General features: G+C 38.5%; 1 protein-coding gene across 2 annotated transcripts in view; it reads right to left on the bottom strand.

Annotated features, from left to right (window-relative positions):
* Nucleotides 1-22,222, bottom strand: part of CNTN5 (contactin 5) — a 1,548,293-nt gene that overhangs the window by 562,516 nt on the left and 963,555 nt on the right. For both annotated transcript variants that reach the window (XM_020891379.2, XM_070473663.1), the window contains exons 5-6: nucleotides 5,489-5,612; nucleotides 5,188-5,363 (exon numbers count right to left, since the gene is read on the bottom strand). In XM_020891379.2, the coding sequence (XP_020747038.2) occupies nucleotides 5,188-5,363; nucleotides 5,489-5,612 (300 nt within the window). The remainder of the gene's footprint in view (nucleotides 1-5,187; nucleotides 5,364-5,488; nucleotides 5,613-22,222) is intronic.

Raw genomic sequence — 22,222 nt, 5'->3', positions numbered from 1 at the left:
AAAAATAATGTTTAAATTATAAAATTGGCCAAGAGCCAACAGTCTCATTTTGCAAGGAGCAACCAAAATTCAGTTGGTTGCTAACTCAGAAACTACCCTGGATTGGGTAATATGATCCTCCTTTCTATTTGATTTTGGAACATCAAAATTGTACTACACAATGTAGAAAACCACAGGTGATAAAATAATTGTGTAGTACATAATTAAATTAAGGTATAAAGATTAAGGCTTTTATACCTTAAATTTATACTAATTACAATTAAATCATTGTAAGCCGAGTTTGTATGTTTGTAATTATTTTGATAATTTGTAATTTTGTCTAATTATATGACATTTAAAACATCTAACAGATTTGTGTTAGATTTAAATAATTATATAAACTTCATAATATATTAGTTTTGAAATATTAGTTGTATAGTAATATATATTTGATTTTTTCATAAGTTGTAGATGATGATATGAAGAATTAATATCAGCTCCAAAATGTGTACAAAGTAATCAGAGTTCCTCTAGTCAATAAATTTCTTAAGCCCTAAAGGACATTAAGCATTCTATCAAAAATGGAAGGTGAACTCATCTCTATATATGAGGCTGGTAATAGAAAATCAAGATGCAAAGGGAATTTGACACAAAATTCTTAATCTTGCTTTACATTTGTATCCTCTCTCTTCTTTAAGAAGTCCCAGTTTTCATTCTCTGTGACATCCTACCTCATTTCCTCTCCCTAATCATAAAACTATACTGACTCCTAGAATCCTATCACACCCATATTCACACCCAGGTATCAATTCAGTTCAGTCGCTCAGTCATGTCTGACTCTTTGTGACCCCATGGAATGCAGCATGCCAGGCTTCCCTGTCCATCACCAAAACCTGGAGCTTACTCAAACTCATGTCCATGAGTCGGTGAGGCCATCCAACCATTCCATCCTCTGTTGATCCCTTCTCCTCCCGCCTTCAATCTTTCCCAGCGTCAGGGTCTTTTCCAATGAGTCAGCTTTTTGCTTCAGGTGGCCAAAGTATTGGAGTTTCACCTTCAGCATCAGTCCTTCCAATGAATATTCAGGACTGATCTCCTTTCGGATGGACTGGTTGGATCTCCTTGCAGTCCAAGGGACTCTCAAGAGTCTTCTCTAACACCTCTGTTCAAAAGCATCAATTCTTCGGGGCTCAGCTTTTTTATAGTCTATTTCTCACATCCATACATGACCACTGGATAAACCATAGCTTTGACTAGATGAATCTTTGTCAGCAAAGTAATGTCTCTGTTTTTTAATACTCTATCTAGGTTGCTCATAGCTTTTCTTCCAAGGAGCAAGCGTCTTTTATTTCATGGCTCATTCACCATGTGCCATGATTTTGGAGCCCCCCCAAAATAGTCTGTCACTGTTCCCATTGTTTCCCCATCTATTTGCCATGAGGGATGGGATTGGATGCCATGATCTTAGGTTTTTGACTGTTGAATTTTAAGCCAGTATACTAGTACACTGTATATACACCCAGGTATACTAGACACCAATGTATAGACAGCAAATTAAATCTTTGTTCTATCTTCTCTATTACCTGTATTTTCAGTTTTCCCCAAAGATATCCCAGTCAAAAGATAGAACAAAGCCTAAAAGACTTGATTTTTATACTATCAACAGAGACATAATAGAATCAAGATGGGGAGCAATTTTGAGGCAATATGTAAGTGACTGACTGCTTCAACCAGGAATTTTATGGGTTCTTATGCATATGTATAGCCTCCAAAACACAATAGCAAGTAAGTTGGGACAGGGATAGTGAGAGGCAGAGTAACAAGACACTACCAATGATTGCATATTTTACCCATACGTTTAAGTTAGTAATAAAAAATAAAGCAACTACTGTTGCAAATTAAGTTCAGGACAGCTTGATGCTGAGTAGGTAAGATAGGTAAGTGGGCAGGTAGAAGGTAGGTAGGTAGGCTGATTGAGAGAAAGCTTTCCTTGCCTAGTCTTTAAACTGTAAATGTTGGTGCCAACTTATCCACTCTACATGGGATGGAGTATTTGATAGGAGTGGTTCATCTTTCTAAATATCCTAGGAAGGTACAGTCCAGTAGACATCTAGAGTCTTCCAGCAAATAGACTTCTGCTCTGAATAATGTAAAAACATTGCATATTTTGCATCACTGCTGATTTAGGAGAAAAAGAGGTGACTGAGAATTGATATACTTGTGTCAGATAAAATAAACCAAATAAAAAGTTATAAGCCACTGATATTAGTACATTTTCTGGATTTTCTGTATTTGTCTTGAAAAGACTGCACTATTGAACACAGGAACAGTAAGGAGTGTTGCTTTTTGGGATACTTTTTGTACTCATTTCACACACTAGCAAAGTAATGCTCCAAGCCAGGTTTCAACAGTACATGAACTTAGAACTTCCAGAAGTTCAATCTGGATTTAGAAAAGGCAGAGGAACCAGAGATCAAATTACCAACATCTGTTGAATCATAGAAAAAGCCAGAGAATTACAGAAAAAAAATCTACTTCTGCTTCTTTGACTACACTAAAACCTTTGTGCATATCACAACGAACTTTGGATAATTCTTAAGGAAATAAGACCACCTTACCAGCCTCCCGGGAAACCTGTATGCAGGTCAAGAAGCAACAGTTAGAACTGGATATGGAACAATGCACTAGTTCCAAACTGGGAAAGGAGTACATCAAGGGTGCTTGTATACATCAAGTATTGTCACCCTGCTTATTTAACTTCTATGCAGAGTACATCATGCAAAATGAAAAAAAAAACTAAGATCATGGCATCTGGTCCCATTCAGTTCAGTTCAGCCACTCAGTGGTGTCTGACTCTTTGCAACACCATGAACTGCAGCATGCCAGGCCACCCTGTCCATCACCAACTCCCAGAGTCCACCCAAACCCATGTCCATTGTGTTGGTGATGCCATCCAACCATCTCATCCTCTGTTATCCCCTTCTCCTTCTACCCTCAATCTTTCCCAGCATCAGGGTCGTTTCAAATGAGTCAGCTCTTCACATCAGTTGGCCAAAGTATTGGAGTTTCAGCTTCAACATCAGTCCTACAAATGTACACCCAGGACTGGTCTCCTTTAGGATGGGCTGGTTGGATCTCCTTGCAGTCCAAGGGACTCTCAAGAGTCTTCTCCAACACCACAGTTCAAAAGCATCAGATCTCCAGTGCTCAGATTTATAATGGTGGTGTCATCTGCATATCTGAGGTTATTGATATTTCTCCCAGCAATCCTGATTCCAGCTTATGCTTCATCCAGCTCAGCGTTTCTCATGATGTACTCTGCATATAAGTTAAATAGGCAGGATGGCAATATACAGCCTTGATATTCTCCTTTTCCTATTTGCTCCATGGCAAATTGTTGGGGAAACAATGGAAACAGTGACAGACTTTATTTTCTTGGGCTCCAGAATCACGACAGTTGTGACTGCAGCCATAAAATAAAAGACTCTTGTTCCTTGCAAGTAAAGCTCTGGAAAGCCTAGACAGCATATTAAAAAGCAGAGACATTACTTCACCAACAAAGGTCCATCTAGTCAAAGCTATGGTTTTTCCAATAGTCATATATGGATGTGAGAGTTGGACCATAAAGAAAGCTGAGTGCATAAGAATTGATGCTTTTGAACTGCGGTGTTGGAGAAGACTCTTGAGAGTCCCTTGGACTGCAAGAAGATCAAACCGGTCCAATCTAAAGAAGTCAGTCCTGAATATTCATTGGAAGGACTGATGCTGAAGGTGAAGCTCCAATACTTTGGCCACCTGATGCAAAGAGCTGACTCATTTAAAAAGACCCTGATTCTGGGAAAGATTGAAGGTGGGAGGAGAAGCAGATGACAGAGGATGAGATGGTTGGAGGCATCACCAACTCAACAGACATGAGCTTGAGCAAGCGCCGGGTGTTGGTGATGGACAGGGATGCCTAGCATGGTGTAGTCCATGGAATCACAAAGAGTAGGACATGACTGAGCAACTGAACAACAAAAAGGATAATTTTAAATATACATATTGAGAAATCTTAGATTTCCATGATGCACTGTGTAATATTTTCAAAAACAAAAGGAGTATAGTTAGTCTACGATCTTGGTATATTTGGTGTATGTAAAGTAGCAGTCTGAACTCCTTAGCCAATTCTACTTTAAAAGATAATGTTTTGATTTTTCTAGTGCCTAGCTAGATTTTCTCCAAACTGGATCCATTATCTTTTTTTTTTTTCTTCCCTTTTCTCCTTCACATTCCTTTAACAGGGTGTCTGGGTTTTGGGTTAATTAGACATAATATGTGAAGAAGATTACCAAGAGAAAAATCAATTATTTCACTCTTCAGGGTGCAGTTCTAACTTAAAAATCATTTTGTGATAAATTACATAGCCATTATAGTTACATTTGAATTATTAACACAAAGATCCCTGGTCTTCCTATCTATTTCTTAGTGATTATAATCCTCAAGAATTTAAATTCAATTATGATTACTCACTAAAAAAGGATATAAAAGTTTTTTCACCAGTAATCTATCTTCAAGTTTGTGTAAGACTCATGATAAGCAAAATAATTTCAAGAGTTTCAAGAAATCTATACTATTAGTTAATTAGATATATGATCTATTTTAGAAAATGTATATCATCTAGATATATGAATGAATACATGAGGTATCTTTTTTTCCAATTAAAAAAGAAACTGGGACACTTGGGAGGGAAGTTATAGTCAGAATCTGAAATAGCACTTCAGAGGTCTTTCTCTGGTTTTTTGACTAGAAGGAGAATTTTTAGAATATGCTGTTTTATGTCCAGAAGAATTTATAGCCAATAGTGACTATAATAGGCAGCAGCAGAATAATACAACATAAGTAAATATTTTAAAAGCAGATAGAACTAATTAAAAACCTATTTCTTACTAGATTTCAAAAGATATTTGAATTCTAAAACTTAATCTGCTTTTATGAACTGAATTTTTAGCCTCCCACACTAGTACCTATGTGAAGAGGGCACATATTTCAGGAAATTTAAAAACATGTCAGGAAGAAGCATGCTGTTTGCATAGTTCTAAGCATGACTAGTTTATATTATTACTTAAAAATTTGAAGTCATAAGCTCTTACCTAAATAAACTTCAAAGCTATATATGTATACACACACACAGTATACATGTATATGTGGAAAGAGCAATATTTTACTCACAGGCAAACTGAAGTATGACTTCTCTACTAAGAATACTTCCAAATGTGTTGGCTGCCAAACACTGATAATGACCAAAATCCTTTGCTTCACTTGGATTGCTTATAATAAAGGCCCCGTCTATCAAACTGTAGCGATAATCACTTTCCAAATCTATTTCTGTTCCATTTCGAAGCCATCTTAGGGAAAAATCAGAAGACAAACATGTAAAAATTACTTGAGACATAATACTCCCTGGGTGCATCAGAATCCCACTGAAAGGAATTTTTTAAGACAAGAAATATGATTAATAGTGAATTTCTACCTGTAATTGGGAACTGGGTTGCCACGAGCTTCACAATTCAGTGCTACTTTCTTTTCATCAGAATCAGTCGGGAAAATTACATCATCTGGTTCTTGCACAAACACTGGCCCGTAATCCACACTTTCTGTAAGGACCAAAAAGACACACTTTAAAATTTCTTAAAATAGCAAGACATTTTTTTCTCCACTGTGTCCCTACTCAAAAATCCTTGCTCTTTCCTCATACTGAACAGGTTTATTACCAAAGGAAGGTATAGCTGGCAAATTATATTGTTTTAGTAAATTGCAGAGACCTAAATAGATGCTTTTCTCTACTTGACCAAGATGGCTCTTAGAAAAATATGATACATGAAATTAAAAAACACACATCTCAAGCATAGGTGTTGTACATTTAAAAATATATCTTTAAATTCACCAAAAGCAGAGCTAAGGAGATGGCAAATAAAAATATTAGTTTAAAAGAAAAACTGAAATTGTAGAAGTCTTGGAATGTTGAAAATAATATGTGATAAAGTCATGAACTATTACTTTGCTACTACTTGAGTATCGTAGATATGAAAATATTGGTTCTTGTGCACTTTTCACATATTCCTTTCTTCACTTATTCAATCAAGCATGACTTAGTACTTAATGATGCTTCAGTATAGGGGGAAATGATGCAATGCAAATATTCACATTTTCATGGAATAAATGAGACATGTCTTCAAAAAAATCGAATAATTGAATAAAGATAGCAAAACTGTATACAACTAAATATTTACTGTTAGTAAATTAAAGTAAATAAGGAACTGAGAAGAGAAGAGGCAAAAAAGGAAGGTAGGGAAAAAGAGCTGTTTAAGTGCATACTATGCCCCAGACACTGGAGTCTATCTCATTAATTAGCACAGAGAAAATCTATGATAAAGGTAATTTCAAACTAATGAACATTTCACGGAAAAGTAGAAATAAAATGGGCCTCAAATGTCAACTTGAACTTAAGGAATTTTAGGATAATTCTGTTGGAGAAATGAGTAATATGATAGAGGGATTATAAATCATATATAGCCCTAGTTGAGTAGAATGTACAGAGTTATATACATACCTAGTCTCAATAGCATTCTGAAATATGAAATCAGGAAAAAGCAAAACTTTTTCTTTTTTCACTAATCATAAATTTGATTACATGATAACCTTAGATTAATATTTTCAACACTGGCACAAATGTCGTTTGGGGATATTCTTTGTTGTGAGGGTTTTTTGTGCACTCTAAGATGATTACCATCATTCCTGGCCTCTACCCTCCAGATTCCAGCAGCACACCTCCCCAAAATGCAATAATCAAAAATGTCTGCAGACCTCATTAGATGTCTCATGGGGACAAAATAATCCTCATTTAAAACCACTGTCTTAGGAAATATGAAAAGCAAAGATTTTAGTAAGAACATTTATCCAATGTCTGTGTTAAACATCCTCTGTGGATAATCACAAGAAAATATCAGGAAACAATTTAAGAATGAATAATCATGAAAAGTAAAGACTTAGTAAATTATTACTGAAAAGATGTACACCTCCATAATTAGAATAATGAGTTTAGAGTTAATTGATTTGCTTTCTTGCAAAGTACTCTACAGCCATTCTCTTTTGGATAAAGAGAAACATGGTATTCCAATCATCCTTCTGATACAAATTGAATACTCACAATGGCCAATACCAGCAAGTATTTTCTTTGAGTCCTCCTGGAAAACCTAACTGAGGTTCTTTTCCCTAAGCTATTAAAAAAAAAAATTACATGACAGTAACTAATATGTGTTATTCTATACCAAATTCCACTGCTGCTTTACTTTACAAAAGGAAAATAAATAAGACATTTGATAAATAAATAACTAGAGGAAATTATTGTCAAAACATCATGCTGCATGTTATCGTATCATAATGATCTTTTTTAAAATTTGAAAAAGCACATGAAACCTCAAAATCTCAATTAGTATTAAACTACATAATCAAATCATGAAAAGGAATCATTTTTTCTGTACTTTACACTTAAAATATAATCATTTAAATTACATTATAAATATCTGTGTGTGTGTACATATATATATATATATATATATACACACACACATATATATATAGAGAGAGAGAGCCATGAAATTAAAAGACGTTTACTCATTCAAAGGATAGTTATGACCAACCTAGACAGCATATTAAAAAGCAGAGACATTACTTTGCCAACAAAGGTCTGTCTAGTCAAGGCTATGGTTTTTCCAGTGGTCATGCATGGATGTGAGAGTTGGACTATAAGGAAAGCTGAGCACAGAAGAATTGATGCTTTTGAATTGTGGTGTTGGAGAAGACTCTTGAGAGTCTCTTGGACTCCAAGGAGATCCAACCAGTCCATCCTAAAGGAGATCAGTCCTGGGTGTTCATTGGAAGGACTGATGTTGAAGCTGAAACTCCAATACTTTGGCCACCTGATGTGAAGAGCTGACTCATTGGAAAAGACCCTGATGCTGGGAAAGATTGAGGGCAGGAGGAGAAGGGGACAACAGAGGATGAGATGGTTGGATGGCATCACCGACACAATGGACATGGGTTTGGGTGGACTCTGGGGAGTTGGTGATGGATAGGGAGGCCTGGTGTGCTGCGGTTCATAGGGTTGCAAAGAGTCAGACACGACCGAGTGGCTGAACTGAAGTGAACTGAAATATCTATGATATATAAGATTAAATTTTAATAAATATATCTTATACTTTTATATATTTTTTTAAATTCTTGAGCTTTAGAGTCAGACACTTGGGTTCAAATTTTAAACCATCTTTTTCTAGACTTGATCAAACTACTTTTATCCTTTGTTGCTTCATTTATTAATTGTAGATAATAATGTCTCCTTACAATATTATTATGGAGATAGATCAATATTTGTAAATACTTAGTATGTCACAAGTACTCAACAAATTATAATTAATAAGAGTAATAGCTAAAACTTACTTGTGTTATAATTACTATATGCCAGACATTATACTGAATAATTTATATGCAATATATCATGTAATACTCATAACAATGTGACTAGAACTAATTTCTACATTTTACTTTTTCATAGATTGGTAATTTTTAATTTTTCTTTGTAAGAGTAGTATTCTTTATTTTTAATTAACTTTTATTGAAGTATAGATGATTAACAATGTGCTAAATTCAGGTTTAGAGCAAAGTTAATCAGTTTTATGTATATTCACACTTTTTTAGGTTCTTTCCCATATAGGCCACTACAAGGTATTGAGTAGAGTTTGTGTGCTATACAGTAGGTTATTATTAGTTATCTATTTCATTTCACCATTTTATAGAAGACAAAACTGAGGCTGAAATCAATTAAGCAAATTTGTATAGCAAATAAATGATAAATTTGTGACACAAATTCAGTGTTGTTGGAATACAGAACTTGATTATCACTATCGATATTGTTACTATCACTATTACTATTATTTATAATTATCATTATTATATTTAAATAACATTTTTAAAGCACTCTTGTATATTACTATTTAGTCATCTGAGCTGAATTTCATAATTATTTGTAATTCAAAGATGAAAACACTGAGCTTCTGAGAGAAGACTTCTTCAAAACTAGCACATAGTAAATAGTTGATTTAATTAATCTTCTATGGTTCCAAATCTTAGACTCTGAAAATTGTCAAAACAAGACAACAGAAATAAAGGCTTCCCATACTGGGAAAAAGCAGAAAGTTAAGATTTTCTAAATTACAGACTGAAAAATTAAAGGACAAGTCTGAAAAACACAGATTCTATTATGACAGCCCATACTCCGTTAGATAAATCTGTTCATTGTAACTTCTGAAAGCGTTTTAGTGACTAGTGAGCACTCTCGCTCCCTCTCTTTCTCTGCTGTTCCTCTTTCTGTTGTTTTTCTCTTAGAAATAAAGTTCGTCATAAGGGGTGGAAAAGCCTGTAGGTGAGTTCCCCAGTCCCTAGAAAAAGGTAAACAAAGCTGGTTCTATCTCTAAAGGGATTAAAGTTCCATCCCAACAAGCTATAATTACAGGTAAACTCAGACAGACTATTCTGAGGGCTCCCCTGGTGACTTGGCAGTAAAGCATCCTCTTGAAAGGCAGGAGTGGGCCCCAGAGTCTGGAGGGCTTTTCTCCACATCCTGTCCAGCATGTGCTGCTTGTAGATTTTTGGATGACAGTCATCCTGACAGGTGTGAGATGGTAGTTCCCTGGCTTTGGTTTGAACTTCTCTAATACAATTAAGAAGTTAGAGCATTTTTTTCCATGTGCCTCTTAGCCATTTAAATGTCTCCTTTGGAAAAATATGTCTATTCAGGTCTCTTTTTTATGGCTCAGAGTTTCAGTTGGTAAATGAAGCATAGTCCACCCACAAGGCATTTTGGTGGGTTGACCCTGAAGGAGAAGCTTCAACCTGTCTTGACTCCCTCCCTTTATACTTTTTGTCCTCTCCCCCCAAGCCTGCCCTATGCAGATTAGGGCTAGCACACATCATCAGTCAGGAAGCGGGTGTGTTTCCTTCACCTGAGGTTCCCACTCCAGGTCAGAGGATTTTTTTCTGTGTTCCCTTTTCATGAGCTTTTCCCCTTTCTTTGTCTTTTAGCTGCCACCATTCTTGACTCCCTTTTTTTTTTATTATTATTATAATTACCTAACATTCCCCCCTTAAGAGTTGGGAGGCCCAATTCATTGGAAATAGGGGCACCGAGGTCTCTCCGGCTACTTCCTGCTGAGAACAGACACTGAGGAACATGGGGTCTCCCTCTCTTGCTAGTCTCAAGCCTCGGAGCCCTTATAGAGCTGTCTGTCTAAGGCTGAGCGAGTTTCCTTGGCTAATCAAACCAAGAGAGGAAGAACATAGCCCAGAGTTAACTCAAGAGGTATCCCAAGAAAGCTTATCCCCAAACACTGACTTTTGGGGGTATTCATTAGAACGGCACTTATTGATAGTTCTGAATAGGTATCGGGGAGCTCCCAGGAAGTCACAGGTGTATTGAGTGTCTCTTCTGTTTTCTTCCATGTGAACTGGAGTTCAGCCTTTGGGGACCCATCTTTCCAGACCTTAATAAGACTTGAATCCCTGGGGCATATTGTGGTAGTCCTTTAGAATCTTTGGGTCCTGGTTGACATCTCATGAATATATTTCTTGTGGCAATTGCCCAATGACCATGGCGTAAGACCAGAGGGTCTGAGTCTCTGGATCCAGGAAGAGGTCATTGACATAAACAAAATGTCTCCCATATAGTATCTCAGAAGGGCTAAGACCAATCCGTTCCCTAGGGGCAACGTGGGTACAGAGAGGAGCTATTGGTAAAGCCTCCTTTAATCTGAGAAAGGTCTCCTGAATTATCTTTTTTATCACTGAGTTTAAGAATTGGTTGGCTCTGTCTTCTTTTCCTGAAGACTGAGACCTCCAGGCACAAAGGAGGTAATGACCAATGCCTTAGAGGGGCTTCCCCGGGGCTTCGAGGGTAGAGCATCTGCCTGCCATGTGGGAGACCTGGGTTTGAATCCCAGGTTGGGAAGATCCCCTGGAGAAGGAAAAGGCAAGCCACTCCAGTGGAAAATTCCATGGACAGAGGAGCCTGCTAAGCTCCATGGGAGCAATCCATGGGATTGCAAAGAGTCACACATGACTGAGCAACTTCACTTCACAATGCCTTAGAGAGCCCTTGAGTGGTTTTAAAAGTAAATGATGTTCCACTGTCTTTTTGTAGTGACCTAGGCAGGCCAAATCTTGGAATAATTTCATGAAGCTGCTTTTCCACCACCTCCTCAGGCTTCTCAGTCTCAGCAGGAAAGCCTTCAATCCATCCTGTGAAGGTATCTGTCATGACTATTAGGTATTGATATCCTTGAGAAACTGGCATCTGGGTAAAGTCCATTTAGCAGTCCTTTCCTGGGTAGGTACCATGCCATTGGATTGGCTGGGCCAGCTGGGATCTTTGAGTTCTTTGGGGGTTGTTTAATTGACAAGTGAGACACAGGGAGACCACTTGACTTATAGTCGTTTAGAGGCCTGCTCCTCTGAATAGCCTCTCTAGTAATGTTTGGAGGGCCTTTTCCCCTAGATGAGTGGTGGCATGTGAGGAGTTAACCAACTCTCATTGGAGGTTCCTCAGCAGAAAGAGGAGCCCCTCTTTTTGGAAACACTTCACATGACCTTGTTGAAAGCCCTCACTCTTAGCTTTAAAACTCCCACCTTCAGTATGTGAAGGATTCCTGGCAAATTAGTCTGCAGCACTAAGTTGGAAACCCCTACTAGGTAACTGTTTTGTAATGCTGCTCTCTTAGCTGCCACTGCCTGGTTCCGTTGAACCACTTCTGTATTCCATTTTCCAGTCTCTTCTACAGTGGGAGACTGCAACTTCAGCAGGCAGATGGACTGCCTCCAAAAGCCAAAAGATTTGATCACCATACTTTACTGGGGACCCTAGGGTGGTCAAGTGGCCTCTTTCTTTCCAAATAGCAGCAGATGTGTGTAGCACCCAAAAGGCATACTTGGAATCAGTGTAAATGGCTACTCTTTTTCCTGTTCCCAGCTCTAAAGCTCAAGTCAGAGCTATGAGCTCAGCCAATTGGACTGAAGTACCTGGAGCTAGAGGTTTAGGCTTTATGGTCTCAAAATTGGAGACTATTGCAAATCCTGCCTCCCTTTTCTATCTAAGATAAAGTTGCTTCCATTGGTGTACCAGATTTCCTCAGGATTTATCAGACAGTCTTACGACAATCCCTCTCAGGGTTTTGTCCAATGGCCGAAAGTTTCTAGGCAAGAGTGAAAGGGGAGAGAGTTCTCAGGGGTAGGCATAAGGATAGCTGGGTTAAGAACCTCAAAAAAGGATATAGTCCTGGATTTTCCATCAGCATTACCTGGTAATGCATGAGGATTCTTTGATCGGATATCCATAAATGGCCACTCCCATTTAGGAGTTTTTTTCACACGGTGGCTGGTAAAAAAATTAATTAATTAAAAATCAAGAGAGTTTTAAAGCATCTTCTATTAGGGCTGAAAGCTTTCAAAGGCAGGGAGGCCAGCCTCAGGCAGTTGGGTTTAGCCTCCTGGATAAATGAGTTACTGACTGGGGCTCAGTTCCCAACCTTTGCGTTAGCACTCCCAAGGCTATTCCTTCCTTTTCATGGATGTATATTAGGAATGCTCTTTCTGGGTCTGCAACCTCAAGGTGGGTGCTTGGCTTAAGGCTTGTTTTAGTGTTGCCTCTGCCTCCTTTTGAGGTCCCCACATCAATGGGATTGGTGAGTATATCTCTTCTCAATAAGGGATCTGGACTCTCAGGGACCATCAGAAACTGATGGGAAAATATCTGTCTATCCCAGCAACAGAGAAGTGATTGGGTGAATCTTTTTGTAATTGTTTGCCTGTAGCACCTAAAATGGTACAGGCTGGGGGGAGATGGCTCCAGAGAAGGAGGTCAGGAAAGAGTAGGTAACCCCAGTGTCAATCAAGAAATTTTTGGACCTACCTGCGACATCCAGTTGCACCTTTTGCTCCAGCCCCATGATGGTTACCTGTTACAGGTGGACTGGCTGGAGTGGACCACTTCAGTCCTGTTAAACCATCATGAGGGAAGGTTTGGCACTTGACCTTGAGCCTCTTGGGTCCCAAGGGCAGAGTGCCACCCAATATCCCAGTTGATGGCATTTGTAGCAAGCTATTTTAGAAGGCTTGCCATGGTTTGGACACTTTCTGGCCCAATGTCCCACTGCCTACAGATTAGGCATTTGTCTCATGCCTTGTCCTTCAAGGACTTGAGGTTTGCCACAGGGCTTCCCTGGAGAGTGGCCAGCATCTGAGCATGCCTTGACTCTTTCCTTCTCTCCCTGTCCTGGTCCTTGGCTTCCCTCTCCTGTTCTCTGGTATCAAAGGAATTGGTGGCTGTCTGGACCATTTCATCTAAAGAGGAAGCAGAGTCCTGATGTAACTTTGTACTGTTGTAACTTTGTCCTTATGTATGATGTAAATTGGGACAGGAATTTGTCCTTTAACATCACCTGTCCATTTTAAGAGTCTAAGTCTAGATTGGTAAACTTTTGTAGAACCTCTTTTAGTCTTTCCAGATAGGCAGTAGGATTCTCACTGGGCTCCTGAGTTATTGCTGAGATCCAAGCACAGCACCACAGCACCATAACTAACAGGTTTCCTTCTGTTCCTCTGGGTGGATTTCCTTAGGGTGAGTCTTCTGAAGCTTATCCTAGCCAGTACTGTTGGAACCTGAGAGCTTGGCATCCCTGGGTCAGAGCACAGTTCCCCAGGCAGGTGGAGGCAGGTCAACCTCCTGGAGATTGAATCTTTAGGCAAATCAGACTGGACAGCCTCCTGGGAATTGGGTCCCTAGGCAGGTTGAGGCAGGTTGACTCACTCTAGATAATAACAGAATTAATGATAAAGAAGTGGGTAGATGTTCGATAAAGTGGAATGGAGATTTGATCCAGGGGGTATGTTCACAGCTTTAGGAGAAGAGTGGTAAGAGTTTGGGCCCAAATGGCCCACAGGCTAACTCCCAAAGTGGCAAACTTTGTCCCCGGAAGTCCAATTGCCCTTGAAGGGGTATCACCAACAGGTGGGCTTTTAGCAGGCATTGTGTGTCTGCCGCCCACCCTAGCAGGTGCAGAAAGTGCTGTTGTTGCACATGTCTTAGGAAACACGGGAGATGACGGCCTGAATCTCTTGAGGGATTTGGTACTAAACACTTTTTCCCTCCAGTCATTTTCTGATTGTCCCACCAGAAAGTTGCAGAGGCAACATTGTGGGCCCAAACAGGACTTGTGCGAAGATCACAACTTCTGGAAATAGAAAGCTAATAACCCTCCCAATACTTTGCAGAGAGTGGCATAGATGAAGGGAGGAGCTGGAGGACAAGAGGGGAAGGCAGTGAGAAGAATGTGCTGAGGAATTACTATGATTACTATCCCTTACTATTATTATCCCCTTATTCCTGAGGAATAACCTTCTAGGAAAGTGGCTATATGCTTGAACTGTGCCCACACAGCTTTCATTTCCCTGATCCTAGGCACAAGGGAGACTAAGGATAAAAAATCCTCACCCACTGGGCAACAGCTACTGGGTACAATGGATGGTGGAGCCTTCAAGACATGCCAGGGGGTAGTCCCTGACAGAATCCCTCAACTACATCCACAGCCACTTGCCTGTTTACAGGGGGTATGAGCATACACAAATGAGAGATTGTAAAGAAATTAAGATTTTGTTAGCCATATGTGCCTTCCAGCCAGAGGCAAGGACCTCCCACCTTAACCAGAGGCCTTCTGGGACCTGAACTGTGCTACACGAGCTTTCTGCCACCTTCATTGTTGCTGTGCCAGTTCCCACCACATTCAACTTCCCATCACTTCTGCTGTGCTGGGTTTCTGTTGCGCTCAGCTTTCACCAAGTGAACTTCCACCATATTGGGCTTCAGCTGTGATGGGCTTTTGCCTCACTGGGGCCCAGCTGAGGTTGCCACAGCCAGGTTACATCTGGGTCTTGGCACCAGATATGTTGGGAGAGGGTGCTGTATCCTCAGTTCAGTCTAACCACAGCAAAGAGTTGAAAAGGCAGACCAGTGTTACACCTCGGTTACAACTCGGAGTTTTATTTGGTAAACAAAGGATAGTACACCCTCAAGGCATGTAGGAGAGGCTATACAGGTCTTCTGCCCACTTTTTAATTACATTGTGTTTTTATACTGATTTGTATGAACTGCTTACATATTTTGGATATGAATCCCTTACTGGTTATGCGATTTGCATATATTTTCTCCTATTCAGTAGGTTGTCTTTTTGTTTGGTCAACAGGTTTCTTGTACTGTGCAAAATCTTTTAGGTTAAATTAGGCCCCATTTGTTTCTTAAGTTAGGTCTTACTTGTTTCTTTTTGCTTTTATTTGTTCTGCCTTAGGAGACAGATCCAAAAAATATTGCTAAGATTTATGTCAACAAGTGTTCCTGCCTATGTTATCTTATGGGAGCTTTAAGGTTTCAGGTTTTGCATTTAGGTCATCAATCTATTTTGAGTTTATTTTTGTATATGGTGTGAGGAAATGCTCTAGTCTCATTGTTTCACATGTAGCTGTCACTTTCCAAACCCCACTTATTTAAGAGAATATCTTTTCTGCATTGCATATTCTTTCCTTTTTCATCATAGATTAATAGATTATAGGTGCATGGGTTTATTTCTGGGCTTTCCATTTTGTTGCATTGATCTATGTGTCTGTTTTATGTGCCAGTACCATGCTTTTTTGACTACTCTTGCACTGTAATATAGTCTGAAGTGTGGGGTCGTGAAACTTCCAGCTTTTTGCTTTTCTCTCAAGATTGTTTTGTCAAACAAGAATCTTTTGTTGTTCCATGTAGATTTTAAGATTTTTTTCTAGCTCTATGAAAAATGTTGTTGCTATCTTAATGGGCTATCATTGTATATGGAGATGTTTTCAATTGCATGGCTATTTTAACAATATCAATTATTCCAATGAAAGAGGTAGAGATATCTTTCCATTCATTTGTATTATATTCAGTTTCTTTCATTGATGCTTTATAATTGTCAGAAAATAGATTTTTCACCTCCTTGGTTGCATTTATTCCCAGGTGTTTTGTGTATTCATTTACTGATGTGATTTTTTTTTTCCATTTATTTTTATTAGTTGGAGGCTAATTACTTTACATCATTACAGTAGTTTTTGTCATACATTGAAATGAATTAGCCATGGATTTACATGTATTCCCCATCCCGGTCCCCCCTCCCACTTCCCTCTCCACCCGATCCCTCTGGGTCTTCCCAGTGCACCAGGCCCGAGCACTTGTCTCATGCACCCAACCTGGGCTGGTGGTCTGTTTCACCCTAGATAATATACATGTTTCAATGCTGTTCTCTTGAAACATCCCACCCTCACCTTCTCCCAGAGTCCCCAAGTCTGTTCTATACATCTGAGTCTCTTTTTCTGTTTTGCATATAGGGTTATTGTTACCATCTTTCTATATTCCATATATATGTGTTAGTATACTGTAATGGTCTTTATCTTTCTGGCGTACTTCGCTCTGTATAATGGGCTCCAGTTTCGTCCATCTCATTAGAACTGATTCAAATGAAGGAAACTATAAGCAAGGTGAAAAGACAGCCCTCAGATTGGGAGAAAATAATAGCAAACGAAGCAACAGACAAAGGATTAATCTGATGTGATTTTAAACGGGATTAATTTTTACCTTTTATTTCTGGTAGTTCATTATTAACATACAGAAAAGCAACAGATTTCTGTATTTTAACCTTGTATCCTAAAACTTTACTAAATTCATTTATTAGTTGTCATAGATTTTCTTGGAGACTGTAGGGATTTCTGTATGAAATACTATATCATCTGCAAATAATGACTGTTTTACCTCTTTTTTTCCCCCAATTTGGATGCATTTTATTTCATTTTCTTGTCTCGTTGCTGTGGCTAGGGCTTCCAATACTATGTTACAAAGAAGTGGCAACAGTGAGCATCCTTGAATTTCTCTGAATTTAGACAAAAGCTTTCAACGTTTCACCATTAAATATAATGTTAGCTGCCGGTTTGTCATAAGTGACCTTTATTATGTTGATGTGTGTTCCTGGTATACCCAGTTTTATGTCAGTTTTAATCATTAATGGAGGTTGTAGGTTTTCAAATGTTTTTTTCTACATCTATTGAGCTAATTTTTAATGTTAATCCTTCCTTTTGTTAATGTGGTGTATCATGTTTGATTTGCAAATGTTGAATCATCCTTGTGTCCTTGGAATAAATATGACTTGATCCATAGATTATGATCCTTTTTGTATATTTTTGGATTCAGTTTGCTGATACTTTGTTGGGCATTTTTATATGTATATTCATCAAAGATATTGGCTTATACTTTTTTTTTTTAATTATTGCCTGGTTTTGGTGTCAGGGTAGTTGCAGCCTCATAGGATGAATTTTGGAGTGTTCCATCTTCTTCCATCTTGGAAACAGATTGAGAAGGATAGGTTTAATTCTGTGTATGTTTAGTAGAGTTCCCATGTAAAAAGCATCCAATTCTGTGGCTTTGTTTGCTGTCTTTTTTTTGTTGTTGTTTAATTACATTCACAATCAGTACTAGTGATCAGTGTATTCAAGAAGTCTGTTTTTTCTTGATTCTATCTTGGTTGTTTGCATCTCTCTAAAAATTTGTTCATTTCCTCTAGGTTGTCCAGTTTGTTGACATATAACTATTCATGATATTCTTGTGATTTTTTTTTTCTTTTGTAGTTCTGTTATATCAGTTGTTATTATTACCCCCCTTTCATTTCTTATGTTGTTTACTTGGATCAGAAATCTCTTCAGTTGCTTTTAGTTTATAAAATTTATTTTTATTTTTCATGTTCTATTTGGATGATTTTATTATTTTATCTTCCAGATAACTTATTCTTCTCTGTCACTTAGTCTGCTATTCATTCCTTCTAGTATGTTTTGTGTTTTGTCTATTGAATTATTTATTTTTATTGGGTCTTTTTATATTTTCTAGCTCTTTATTAAAATGTTCAATAGTTAAGATCAAACATTTTTTTCTAATTCAGTTAACATTTTTAGTACCAATATTTTGAATTCTTTATCTGATAACTTATTTGTGTTTATTTGTTTTTCAGGAGTATTCTCTTGTTCTTTCCATTAAGAATAGTTCCTCCGAGTTTTTATTTTACGTAATATTCTCTGGCTCTATGAATTTAACTGAAACAATTGCCTATTACAGTCTTAAAGTGATTTTTTTTTTAATGTGAGAACCTCCCTATGCAAACTGGGTGTATCTAATGCCTTTGGTAGGAGTGCTGATATGAAGTAGATGCCAGTCACATCTTTCCTCAGGGTGTGCTGGTAGATATCACCTTGGTAGGAATGGGACTGGAGATGGAGGAGCTAAAGCTGGCAATGAGTATGAGGTAGGATTTCCTCATACCTCAGTGTCAAGGGTGGGATATGACCCTAAGTTGCTGGAACAGAAGCCCTGAGGATTGGGTTCAAGGTGGCTCTATTCCCTTTAAGTGTATATTTTTTCCCTCCCCAAGCCAGGTTCTTTGCCCCAGAAGCAGGGAGAGCTGAAGCAACTGAGATTCAAGTGCAGGCAGAGTGCCAAGTGCTGCCTGTATAGGCGGCTGTGGCTCTGATCAGGCCCAGCCTCGGGTGTGCGCTCCATGTGTTCCTCCCAGCTGATCACCGTCCCGTCCTGTGCTGCCTCCATTACCGTCCCACTCTTGTGGAGTCATTTCTCGGGGGTGGCAGGACCCACACGGACTCTAAGCACATGGTGAGGGATTGGCTTTGGTGGAGCAGTCACTGGCAGGGCCTAGGAAGCTTTGGGAACATGGCCTGAGGAATGCCTTCTATGGCTGGGACCACGCTCCCTGGGCTATGCCCCAGGACTAGGGAGCTTCTGCATCCCCTCGTGGTGTCCTTCCTCCAGACTGGTCTGCACCAGATCCAGAGCTGTGCTGTGCCATGGAGAGAGTGGGGTCAGAGCATTCACTTGACTTGACTGTGGCATGCACCAAACAGAGGCTGGTTGTGGGAAACCCGCAGCCACAACAGCAGACCTTTCTCTGCCCCCTGCCTTGGGGCTATTTAGCATGTGTAGACCCCTCATTAGTGTACTACAAGCTTTTCCAGACATTGTATCTGGTCCAAACATATTCCATCCAGCCAAGGAGGCTTGTCTACTCTGTGTGGGACTCCAGCAATGGGACACCCTGTCTCTGGCTTCAGCCACTCACTCCCCAGGGCGGGTATCTACTCTTATAATCTTCCTTGTCCTCTGAGTCCCTTTCCCAGGGGCACAAGGTTTTGACTTAATTGGTTTTCTTCCCTTCCTACTCAATTGCATGTGTATATTCTTAAATTCTTACTTGTACAGACATCTTGCCAGTTTCCAGTTCATTTTCAGTGAAGATTGTTTCACACGTAGATCTATTCCTTTATGTGTATTTGTTGGAGAAGTTGAGCTCCATGTATTCTTACTAAACCATCTTTTCTTCCCTCCTAAGACTTCATTTTTCTGGAAGATTTCTTCTTTATTTGTTTCATCCTCTTCATACCATTTAGGCATATGTTGGCTTTTTTTTTTTTTAATGTCTGCTTCATCATCTCTATAATAACTTTTTTTATAAAGTATTTTTAAAATTTTTGATGTAGGCCATTTTTAAAGTCTTTATTGAATTTGTTGCAATATTGCTGCCATTGCTTTTTTATGTTCTGGTATTTTAGCCACAAGGCATCTGGGATCTCAGCTCCCTGACCAGGAATCAATCTCATGCCCCTCACACTGGAAGGCAAATTCTTAACCACTGGACCACCGCAGAAACCCCCTGTAACAAGTTTAAATTTTTATCATTTTCCTATTTCTTTGGCTTTCCAAATTTGTTTGCTATGCTCCTATCTTTTCAGTTGCTTCTATATTACCAATAATGATGCTTTCAATTCTTTAATGGTTTTATTTGTCCTTTTCACTTGTCTCTTGCACTCTAAGAATTGCTTATTGTCAGTTTCTGTTATCTTGTCATATGTACTTTGACTCTATTTATGTGTTCTTTAAACTGTTCATACAATGTCAGTCACTTCCTCGGAGGAAGACAGTTGTTGAAAAAGTTGAAAACATAGATTTTGTTCAGGTTATGGAGGAATACACATATGACAACCTGAAATCTCTGGCCTGGCCAACAACCAAAAAGAAACTGAGTTCTACTAACAACTACATGAGCGTGTTTTGAAGTGGAACTTCATCGGTCAATCCTTCAAAAGTGAATGCAGCTGCAATCAACAGCTTGACTGACATCTCATCCCATATGAGAGCTTAAGCCAGAACCACCCACCTAAACTACCACTAGATTCCAGACCCACAGTCTTTGTGAGAAAATGAATGATTATTGTTTCAATTTGCTAAATTTTGAGGTAATTTTTACATAATAATAGATAATTAACAAGCTATTTTCATCTCTCCATATTAATGATAGAAAAATGTGTTTAAGACAAGCCATAGCTATGAAAGCTATGAACTTCCCAGAAAAATAGAGAATAAAAATACCATTTGCAAGTAACCATACTTGGGAGAATGAAAATACTTGATTTAAGTATTATTGGGCCTTAAAGTTTTAGAATTAGAGGGATAATCTTTCCATTCTAATAATCCCTTGGAATTTATCCAATCATAACTCCATCACTTTTAGTAATGTATGAAGACTTAACCAATTACTGTTTTGTTGTTGTGTGTTAGTTGCTCAGTCATGTCTGACTCTATGCAACCCCATGGACTGTAGCCTGCCAGGCTCCTCTGTTCATCGAATTCTCCAGGCAAGAATACTGATGTGGGTCGTCACTCCCTTTCCAGGGGATCTTCGTGACCCAGGGATCAAACCTGGGTCTCCTGCACTGCAGGCATATTCTTTTACCATCTGGGCCAATTGTTAGGATTCTCAAAAGTGAAGGGTGTCTTAAAATAAGAAACATGTTTGTGTCCTAGATGATGACATCTTTTAATTCCATTCTGTTCTAAAATACAGTTTACTTAAGATTTTACCATAATTGAATTGATTAGCACATCAATAGCACTTAATTTACAGAAATGACCATTAAGATTAAAATATGAAGACTCTACCAAGTATATCTTCTGCTCCCCTGATAGAATGTTATGTAAAATTAAAAAATTAAACAAAATATTTTAACTTTAAATTTTATTCATTAGAAAACAAATTTATTTTAATATAATCAATAAACTGACTTTGAACCACTTTAATCATAATCAATTAATAAATGAAGAAGAATATTTTAAGTGTCTACTTATACTCAATGTCAAAATTATCATCTACAGTGAAATTTTATGTCACCATTAACACACAGTTATGTTTGATAGATTTTGCCTATTCATGTGTGACAGGAATTGGCTAGATGCTCATTAATCCCATTTATTCTCCCTAAGAATATTGGAATACTTTATTTAACCTTTCTTATGATTGTACTGGGACCCCAATGTGACTTGTTTCTGGACTGAAATAATATATGTGAAATCCACCCCTTCTCTCTTCACCTGTCAATTAGCTAAAAGTGAAGGAGTCAACTCATTGGAAAAGACCCTAATGGTGGAAAAGATTGAGGGAAGGAGGAGAAGGGGATGACAGAGGATGAGATGGTTGGATGACATCACTGAATTGATGGACATGAGTTGGAGCAAGCCCCAGGAGATGGTGAAGGACAGGGAAACTTGGAGCGCTGCAGTCGATGGGGTCACAAAGAGTCAGACACGACTGAGCAACTGAATAACAAGAACAAAAGAAGCAGTAGGCACCAGTGAGGTCCCAATAGATATCACAGATGTTACATGGTTTCCAAACTCTCCACGTAGAGAATAACATACATGGAACAGGTGGAACAGGATATGACTAGAAAAGAAACATATATTGTGTTGTTATTTGTTATAGCATCCAGAATTATCTTATCTTGATTGATATTACATTTAAAAGCAAAATAACTTTAAAGATTCACAATTTGATTAAGAAGCAGTGGTCATTGAAGCATGTATCACTAGATTATAGAACCTTACTTATATTCTCCTTTCCTAGCTCAGGCCTTTGAACTACTACTAAGTTAAGTATATTCCCAGGCCAATGGCCTATGAAAGGAGATATTCAATCATTCAGCCTTGTATCCAGCTGCACCAGTATTAGTGCTCCAGTTTTTATAACTGACTTTCTACTTAATC

This window comes from Odocoileus virginianus, chromosome 10 (genome assembly GCF_023699985.2).
Source record: "Odocoileus virginianus isolate 20LAN1187 ecotype Illinois chromosome 10, Ovbor_1.2, whole genome shotgun sequence".
Lineage (NCBI taxonomy): Eukaryota > Metazoa > Chordata > Mammalia > Artiodactyla > Cervidae > Odocoileus > Odocoileus virginianus.
This window is presented reverse-complemented; position numbering and strand designations above follow the sequence as displayed.